General features: G+C 37.3%; 1 protein-coding gene and 1 pseudogene across 1 annotated transcript; one reads left to right on the top strand and one right to left on the bottom strand.

Annotated features, from left to right (window-relative positions):
* Nucleotides 1096-4391, top strand: LOC109850677 (tetraspanin-6-like). The gene is made up of 3 exons (XM_020420732.1): nt 1096-1711; nt 3123-3445; nt 4181-4391. The coding sequence occupies exons 1-3, from the start codon at nt 1100-1102 to the stop codon at nt 4218-4220; spliced, it is 975 nt and encodes a 324-aa protein (XP_020276321.1). The 5' UTR covers nt 1096-1099; the 3' UTR covers nt 4221-4391.
* LOC109846699 lies at nt 5726-9689 on the bottom strand (annotated as a pseudogene).

The following is a 10425-nucleotide window of genomic DNA, read 5'->3' as shown; positions in this document are numbered from 1 at the left end:
AAAATGTGTATGCATGGCAGTTGATTAGAGTTTAAATATATGGGATTTGTAGTAAATTTGATTAGGATTTAAAGATTTGGGTCTTGTGAAAATGTGGATTTCCTAATTTATGTCATTGCATGTTTTGATTAGAGTATAAAGATTTGGGATTTGTAGTAAATTTGGGGATCAATTAGGGTTTAAGCTTGATTAGTGTTTAATTATGAATGACGGAGTTTAATTTGATTAGAGTTTAATTATGCGGTGATGAATTTTAATTTGGTGAGGGGCATAATATATAGTCCTATGAATGCAATAGTTATAGATAACAGAATATTCCTCTATAGATTTAACAGCCACTAATTTGAGGGACTAATATCAACAACTTAAAGTAATTTGAGGGACTAATATCAACAACTTAAAGTAATTTGAGGGACTCATATCAAAATACTCAGATTTTAGGGACTAATATCAAAATACAAAATACCTCAAATTTAAGGGACTAATATCTTTAAAAAAAAACCTAATAATATTACCTGCATGTAAAGCAATCTGGACAAAAGAAGCACCCAATGAAAAGTTTGCTCACCAGCATTTACATATGCATGAATTGAACATAGATACAAAGGGAAAGAATCAATTATAAGTAACTAGACAGAATCCTCTGAAATTCCAAATAATTTATAGAACAATGATAAAGTGGCAAAACATGCAGGGGTCAACAATTGCACTTTTTAATACAAAATAAAAGAATCCAAAATTTACATCCAGGAATGGAGAAAGAAGCAAAAATTTGTCAAAATGTAAAAGACAAGCAGTGCAATTTTTGAAATTCAGTGGAAAAGGATTGCAAATTGTTAGAATTAAAGAAATGCTAAAAGAAAGCCCGTGGCAATCAATTTGCTTCATTTATAGATTTATTTGACGGAATCCCACCTAATTCATCTTAATCACTAACACTGCTTGGCTCTACACAAAAGGCGCTACACATGAACATGATAAATTTAAAGGTTCCATATGTCTGTCAAAATGTCCCTAAAGCAAATCTCTCCAAAAGAAGCAAAAGAAGAAAAATGCCAAATAAATTCAAAAAGCATCTCTCCACTTTAGCCCCGGCCCCATGAGTGGAAGAAATCAAACAAAGCAAACCAAAGCAGAGAGAACATTTCTCCCCACACCAAAGAAACCAAGCTCAAAGAAATCAAGAAAGCAAAGAATCCGAAAACGCAAAACCAAAAACATGCACAGGTTCAGCAACTCTCTCATCGGTTACCTGAACCTGCTGAGCCTCCTCGCCTCCATCCCCATCATCGGCGGGGCCCTCTGGTTTGCTCGGAGCTCCGCCACCTGCGAGTCCACGCTGCAAACTCCCCTCCTAATCCTCGGCTTCGTCATCCTCCTTGTTTCCCTCGCTGGATTTGTCGGTGGCTGCTTCAATGTTGCTTGTGCTCTTTGGTTCTATCTCTTCGTCATGCTACTGCTCATTGCTGCGCTTCTTTGTGTCACCGTGTTTGGATTTGCTGTTACCGGTGGCGGAGGAGGGACTCAGGTGGCAGGGAGAGTGTATAAAGAGTATAAGCTGGAGGATTATTCCGGGTGGCTGAGGAAGAGGATATCGGAGGACAGGTACTGGAGGGCGGCGAGGTCTTGCGTCGTGGGATCCAAGGCGTGCGCGCAGATCGCCTCTTGGACCCCGCTGGATTACCTGCAGAGAGACCTTACTCCTATTCAGGTTTGATTCCTTAGAATAGTTAATTACTAGATTTATTAGTAATATTTATGATTGATGATCAACTAGTTCCAAGGTAATACAGGGTGTTTTGAATGAAGTTCTTAACTATCTACAGTGCCGTCCTTAGGTAATCTTACTGTCTGGAAGCTTATTAGATGTCTAGGTATTCAGTTATAGTTAAGACTCTTTAAAAACGCCTGTAACTGGTAATTACCATGAGATTATATTAATAGCCTGAATCTAAACTATTTACCAAGCTGAATCCAAGGTCACCAGTAAGATGTCCGTGTAGATTTTGTTATTGAAGATAGAGCAATAGCTTCTGTCTCAATTATACATCACATACATAATATTTAGTCAAGCTCAATCGCGTCTAAACGACTATTTTAGACGGTTTATGCAAAGTTAAACTCGCCGCGTAAGACAAATACTGGAATTATCGGTGCCCTGTAGCCAAGTGAAACATAGCTACTACTGGAAGTTCAGCAGCTCCATACAAGTAATACTCCATCATAACCAACGAGGGCCCGAAAACAAAATCTCGATGGATAGAGGACATTGGTGTCAAGTATCCACGTTTCGGCTATATATGGTGGATTACGTTACAAAATTTACAAAACCACTTACTAATGACTGCTCATCTGAAGAAATCGGACAAGAGTTCAAGAAAAAGATGTTTATGGTGTACAATCTGCTATGACCATCTTGCACAAAAGAACAAACTTACAGTACAATTGAGACATTGTCGTCAGTTTGTTATTTAAATCAGCTCTAGGGTCTTTCAGAAATTCCCTCAAGTACCTCATCCAAAAACAAAAACAAAAATCTATCAGTAACCCAACAAAAATACTGTAACTCAGACATAGTTTATCTAATGAGAACTGATTCCACCGAAGAGTATCATGAAAACATTTCACGGCTACATCGCTTCCATTCTCAAATTTTTTTCACAACTAAGCAACACTCGCTATCAACAAAAAGATGTTAAAAAAGATCAAAGTAAATAACCTATCTAAAAGAATCTCGCAAATTATCCCTACACAATACATAATTCTGAATAAAGAGTGTGTTTTGCACTCTTGAAATTCCTCTCATATTAGCGCACACCTTAAATAATCAGGCACGAAATTGCGTGATTGTTTATACATGACACACATTTATCTTCACCCCCCCATAAACTTTACTTGTGCTACCTAACCCCTTGGAACTTTGGGTCAGTTAACCCCCTTGAATTTTGAAGTTTTCCACCTGACCCCCCTAACACCGTCACCAGTAAATGTGAAATCCAGGGGGACTGAATGGAATAAACAAAGTTCAAGAGGGTTACGTGCATAATCAGTAATTTCCAGTGTCAAATACTCTATACCCAATCTTAGTTTTCTGCAATGACTCAATCCACTACACTTCACAGTCAGGTTGCTGCAAGCCTCCTACATCATGCACATATGGCACAACCATGCCAATGGCCACGACGCAGGATGAAGACTGCTATAGATGGAACAACGATGCAACTATTCTATGCTACGGTTGTGACTCATGCAAGGCAGGAGTTCTAGAGCAAGTGAGGATGGACTGGCACAAGCTGTCGATTCTCAATGTCGTCGTCCTCATTTTCCTCATCGGGGTATATTCCATCGGATGTTGTGCTTTCCGGAATGCACAGAGGCATGAGTCAGATTATCCTTACGGGCACAACCACATGTCCAAAGTCAATCCTCGATGGGATTATTACTGGTACGACTAATTCAGCTTCAACTTCCTGTTCCTACTAATTTTGCTTTGTTTCTGGGCACATAACCATCCTATTTGGCAACTACTACTAGTAGGATCTTCAATGCATAATCTAACAAAAAACAAAAGGAAAAAAACATCCCAATCAACCTAAAAAATGAAAAAATACCCATCCTGCAACCCATACCCAGAAACACCTGGTTCGCCCACCCACCCAAGAGATCGCCAAGAACAACAAATAAATATTTGTCAAGTTACATGCTCTTGATTAGTGTCAAAACAGCTTAATTTAAATCGGAATACAGCAGGTTTTGATGCATGGAAAAGAAACCTTTAATCAACCTGCGGACAACTATAACGGCACCAATTTTAGATGATGAATCATACACTATGCACCCAAGAAACTTAGTAATGAAACATCATGCTCTTACTGAGTATAACCAATTTTAGATCCTACAGATACTTTAAACTAATAGTTCAGTATAATGCATTTAAATACGTACAATAAAAATGAAGCAAATGCTAGACAAATATGTAATAGTCACTGGCATATTATATGGACAGGCTATCGGATACAAATATCAAGTTGTGCAATAAAAAAAATTCAAACATGGAGATTAAAAGTATGCGATCTCCATAGCAAAATAATGTCGATTCCAGACTATATATCATCCAGCACCAAAGGGTTAGATAGCGATCCGGTGATAACTGTTTTGTGTTTTTTTTACCCTACTACAGGTGGAGGAGGTGGCGCGACAGGAGGGACCAGCTTTACTAGCTACCATTCTTGTTCATAATGCCACTATCCACTGTGTTATATTTCCATGGCATGGTTTTGTGTATGAGCAGAAGTGTGATTAGAATTATGTTCTTCTTGCAAGCAAAGATTGCGGTTTGTAAATTATATAATTGAATACATTCCGTTTACAAGTTTCCAGTTTCATATTTATGTCTTCTGGCATGAGGGAATACGATCACTTGCACAGTTGCACTTGGCACCAGTTCATTTCGGCACAAGAAAGTGCAAAGAGAAACACAGAAGCAAAATTCCAGGTAAATTAATTGATGCTCCAATAACGTGGAGAAAAGGAGTGCATGGACATTTTTTATGATATTCTATTGGTATGTTATCAACTCGTGATAAAGTTTAAGAATATTATGCTAATGGTACACCAACTCAAACATTACAACAATGTTCATTCTCGCTTAGACAAAAAGATAAAACTTCTTATCAAATATATCCACTTTTTTTTCTAGCAGGAAAGTGTTATATGGCATCGTTGCTCTTAAATTTAAATTTTTTTTATCCCTCTCTTTAACTTTTGTTAATGTCTTACGCTTCTGAATTATTAAGAGAAGCCCCTCCTTCAAAGCTTACTCTCTAATTACCCCTCCCTAAAAGCTAATCAACTCTCTATGGTAGCCCTTCTAATAATTTCAAAAGGTACGCCCTTCTTAATTTATATGGATGCCTCGAAAAATTTTGAGAAGATTTCCTGGTACTACGTTTTGATGCTAAATCTTTGTCAGTTTAGAATTGCCAACCATTTATTCCCAATTATTTAAATGATCAACAAAATTTATTTAAAAATTTGTTCCATGATCATATGATATCTCGTACTAGAACTTTACACCCAAAAAACTTTCTCGATTTCTCAATATAAACAAAAAATATTCTAAATATTTTTATTGACATATATTACATCATAATTCTTACTGTAAATTACCCAAAATCATTTCTTTCTCAATTATCTAAATGAAAAGATTTCAACTTCAAAAATTTTCTCACGAAGGTTTATCTGAATAAATGAAAATTACTCACTCCCTTCTCCTCAGTTTATCTGAATAAATAAAAACTATTATCTTAAAAATTTTTGCTAATAAAAACTTCATACTATATTTTTTGCCTTGTAAAACTATGATATATCTTGACTAGTTTTGAAGGAGAGGAAATCACAAGGAAAAAAGACATCCTAATAATACAGAATGATAAAAGGTCATAGAACTAATAAACGAGCTTCGAGCAAAACATTAAAGTTAGGGAAGGGTTAAAAAATAAACCTAAAGATGGAGCAAAGAAACAATCTTATCCTAAAATATTTTACAGGAGCAATAATAAATCAAAAAATGTGTGCACTCTTTCAATTGACTAACACGCGCATGATCAACTTTGATGTTAATCACAACGATGAATTGTGTCTCCAACATAATACATTATACATTCTGGGCAACTAATGCTTTTATTATCTCCACAAGTCAGTAGTCGAGGAAAGCACATCCATATTGCTTAAGGTTTGCTACGTGCAAATTATCTATTGCATTTTTGTAGACAACATTCCAAGATTCCAAACAAGAAAATCGCACAGCCAGGACTGTTTCCTTATTTTACAACTATCAGAAGCAAATCAGGTGATTATCCAACGAAAAAGGTAGGGCAGCGTCTTGCACGATTACATCATAAACTGCTTGAAAGATATCCAACTTCTAAAAAGCGCCAAATGACCAAAATGCATGAATAAACATTAGAAAGAAATTAAGCACAAACAGGACTCCCTCTTTATCTGTTTCGTATCAGACAGGAAGCAAAACTAGAATCACTGAGCTTACAAGAAACAGCCACGCTGAACATCAAAATTCATCCAAATAGGCTCTTTCCAAGGGTCCTGATTCTCAGTGAAAATACTGCATGAACCAAACAAATAAAAGAATAAGCAACAGGACAGATGGTAAAGAGGGGGAGGGGGGATTTCAAAGAAGAGGGTTTGTACATTTAGCCTGGTGTCACAGAGTCACATGATTCCCCCAAAATAATAATAATAATAACAATATTTATCTCCTATGAAAAGCCAAATAATAAATAGGTAACATTAGGGTAGAATATATCAAATAACATGATTCAAAGTATTGAAAACTAATCTTTCACGCAATTTAGAAAAGAGAGAATAGATGAACAGTGGGAACTATGCATAAAACTAGCCAGAAGTTTTTATTCGCACTATTTTGGAAAATAGCATAAAGCAGGCACCTAGGGTCCAAGGCCTTATGGGGGCCAGAGAGTAGCCAAGGCTCCCTTATTGATTTGCGAACAAGAATAAGGATATATAAGATCTGGCGTGATTTAGCAATTGATGTATTATTTGAATTAACAGTCATATCCAGATCTGGGTATCAAAATTTAGGCAACTTACAATCATTAAAATTTCATAATGCCGACTTAGTAGTACAATATCAAAGAAAGGAACCTAACAAATTTCCTAAATCAAGGGAAATTAATGTTCATGGGCCATGGCAACTAAATTTAAGCAGATGTAGTTAAATACTATTGGGAAACTCTGTCAGTTCTTTCTTCTTGCAGATGGACATAAAATTGCATCTCACTAGAGAACCAACCCATTTTTCCCTTTTCTGTGGCAACTTAATGACCTATGGCGGTAAGACAGCTTGGTTAAAACAGTATGAATTTATGAATGCTGTGTCTAGGGACAAGCCAAGACCCCTCATAATGGACATTTGGGCAAGCATTTACACTTAGTGGAGTATAATCAATAATAGTATGAGATTGAAATATGAAAGGAACTTTCTTACTACATCGAGCGAGGATCTTTCTTCCCTACATTAAGACTCACTGTATACTTTATAAATTAGCACTAGAATGTAATGTTTACCACTTCAAAGCTCCTCTGTCATTCTCAAGCCATAGCAGCCTTTTTCTCTTCTTCGAGCTTCTGCAGTTCTTTTAATCGTTCAGTCTGTCATTCTCAAGCCATAGCAGCCTTTTTCTCTTCTTCGAGCTTCTGCAGTTCTTTTAATCGTTCAGCCCAAGCTTTTTCCCTTGCCACCGCCTTTTTCTCTTCTTCGAGCTTCTGCAGTTCTTTTAATCGTTCAGCCCAAGCTTTTTCCCTTGCCACCGCCGCCATCTTCCGCTCTATCCTTTCCATAGCTTTCTTCTTTTTAGACTCTGCAAACTGAGCTTTACGTTTTTTCTTCTCGGACTGTCATGCACAAATATCACCCAGGCTGTGATTACTAAGAAAATAATTATGTGGGTTCTTATTAAAAATTAGCTTTCATAAAATAGTACTAGAAAAGTTTGTTAAATTACCGAAATGAAGAACAAACAAGTTAAATTAAATAGGCGAGAGAGGAAAGAAAATATCAGGGAAAATGTGGATGTAGTGTTATCAAAGGTGCATGCCTCATGCCCCATGCAATGCAGGATAGTAGCGTAGCACCCTGCATCTAATGTAGCAGTGCCTTTTGCGCCCTGCAAGCACGTGCATGCAAAGCATAGCCTTATATATTTTTGTACTTTAACATTTCAATCGAGTCTTTAATCTTTATATCCAATAACCCACATCCCAAAAGGTAAAATATACCCATTAGACCCTTTTATTAGTAGCCAAATTGAGGACCCTAACTAATTCTCAATTACTATTTGATTCTGCCTCGATATTAGTCTTGATTTAAATTTTGATTTGGAAAATTATGATAGCTACTATGTTGAGTGTGTTAGCATTAGAGTTAAAAGACCTTATTTGTGATTTGGTAGTACATATTATATATCTTAATATATTTTTTATGTGAAATTTCATAAAAATGTTCTTTCGTGTTTGATTATCCATCTTACAAAATATAGTCCGGTGTGCGCCTCGCTTCACTCGGGCGAGTGCATCGCGTTGCGCCATGCATGTGTGTGTAAAGTCAGGCTCCGCATCACGCGCTGTGCATTGATAACACTGTAGATGTACTTCAAAAGGATGAAAACTGCAGAATCCAAGCACTATAAAAACAGGAAGAAGTCCCAAAAGTTTATGGGGTGACTAAAAAAAGAACAGTAATTAAGGAACCACACAACACCAGAAGACAAATGAACATGAAATTGAAAACCTAAATAAAGTTAGCATCAGCTCAGCTGAAGGAGGCAGCGTACATCATCATTAGAATATGTCACTCATGGCTCTTCAAGCAGCAGATTTTATAATTTACCAACAGTAGACTAGCCTCCTATTAACCGTGAGTAGAAAGATAAACGTATATAACAATACTAGGAACAAGTAGATCGCAAATTATGTTAACCTAGAGAAGAAAAACACGAAACAAGAATGGAGGTCCATTTCTAAGGAAAACATAGTAGAAATAATCAATAAAACAACAAGATCACCATTCAGCTCTAGTAAGATTCATCTCTTCTGTAACATCAGTAATATCATGTCAACACAACGAACAAAAAAGATGGAAAATATAATTGCCAAGGCAATCATCAACTAACAGAATGAGCAAAGCCATACCAATATGAATGCTTTCCGCTGAGCAATGCGCTTGTTCTCCTTCCTTCCTTTGACACTTCCTTTGTTGGGACGACTTCTCGGTATCGGTTCCCCAGGCACATACTGAACCCAAGCATAAGGTCCTGCAGTTTCCCACCACAATGTCAATAGCTTAACTTTGAAGGAAATATGTCACTTGAAGCGCAAAGACTTCATGTATATGCAAGGGAAAGGAGAAGGTTATGGAGGTACTTAGATAAAATATTTAGTTATGTCATTAATGAGGTTTAAACCCATGATTTTAAAAGAACGTTGTAATAAGATGTTACGGCGAATCGCGTAACAACTGGTCCCGATTCTTTAATTTAACTGCATCCCAGTTTCTCTAGTCCCAGGCAACTACTTGTAGTTTCACAATGATAGATATTAAATAAGTTTCTACCCTACATTATTCAAGGATGCGTATAATTAAAATCTAGTGCTACGAATTCCCCGCAGGCTAATCCCACTAAGAACATTTCGCAACTTCAGTTAAGTACTGCTATAAGGTTATTTATGTGTACATTTTCTCAAATGTATATTCTCTACGATATTCCGAAAATAAAAGCGCGGCTATTAGTTCGACCGCAATTTCGAAGCTAAAGATTCGATCTTTTTCATAATGGATCATTAGAAGCTGAACCTGGGGGTTTGAGGCTGGCCCTCTTCCGTCGAGGTTTAGTCCCGGGCCGTCTCTTCGGCAACCGAGTATCAGTGAGGCTGCCGAGGATCAAGCTTCTGGTTTAGGTCGAGTAATTTCTCTCCGGCAACGAGATCAACTGCTGATTGAAGAAGAAAGGGGGTTGGATTCTACCGTCTCCACAATTTGCAGGCGAGAATTTGGGGGCGAATTGGTGAGAACGAGAAAGAGGAAGAAGTTGACGAGAGGATGGAGATAAGGGGCGCATGATGCTGCGTAAAGCTCCGCCGAGGCCCTTTTTTTTTCAAATTGAATCTGAGATCAAGATCAAACCCTAGAGCGCGAAATTGCAGAGAGAGAGAGAGAGAGAGAGAGAGGGACAAGGGGAGAAAAATGGGGTTTGGGCAGTTAACGGGTCGGGTCGGGTGGATTGAGTAGTAGTTCTATATCCAAATCTAAACTGAACCCAACCTCCAGTCGTCACCTATAAAAAGGGCAAGAAACCTCGATTATCAACAACCCTTGGCCGTTACTAATCCAGCTTTGATCCATTAAATAGTTCGTCTTTCTTATGATGGATACTTTCTCATGTTTATATCTTTTTTTCTTTCTTTTTTTTTTTTAATTTTTATTTTCCTTGCTCTCGGCGACAGAGTTCCATCGTGGAGAGTCCGACGAGGTTTCTGCCGCAAACAGAAAATAGCATAGAGAAGCAGATTAAGGTAAGATTAATCTCTTTCGTGCGGTTTTGAAATTCTGATCTTCCCTGTAAACGCACCCATTCCCGTCCAATTTTGCTGCAATAAATCTATCTTTTAAGCACTGATTTTTCTAAAGTCAAAGTTTTCAAGCGCGGGGTAATTGCACATTAGACCCCTACTGTAGCATCATTGTTTAGATCTTCGCTAAAATGAAAATAAATTTAAGATAGTACAGCTAAGGGGGCGTTTGAACTCTGGTCGTCACCCAAAATTTAAGATAGTACAGCTAAAATGAAAAAAATATCAACCGAAAAAAATATCAACCGCAAAATTTTT

This window comes from Asparagus officinalis, chromosome 7, assembly GCF_001876935.1.
Source record: "Asparagus officinalis chromosome 7, Aspof.V1, whole genome shotgun sequence".
Lineage (NCBI taxonomy): Eukaryota > Viridiplantae > Streptophyta > Magnoliopsida > Asparagales > Asparagaceae > Asparagus > Asparagus officinalis.
This window is presented reverse-complemented; position numbering and strand designations above follow the sequence as displayed.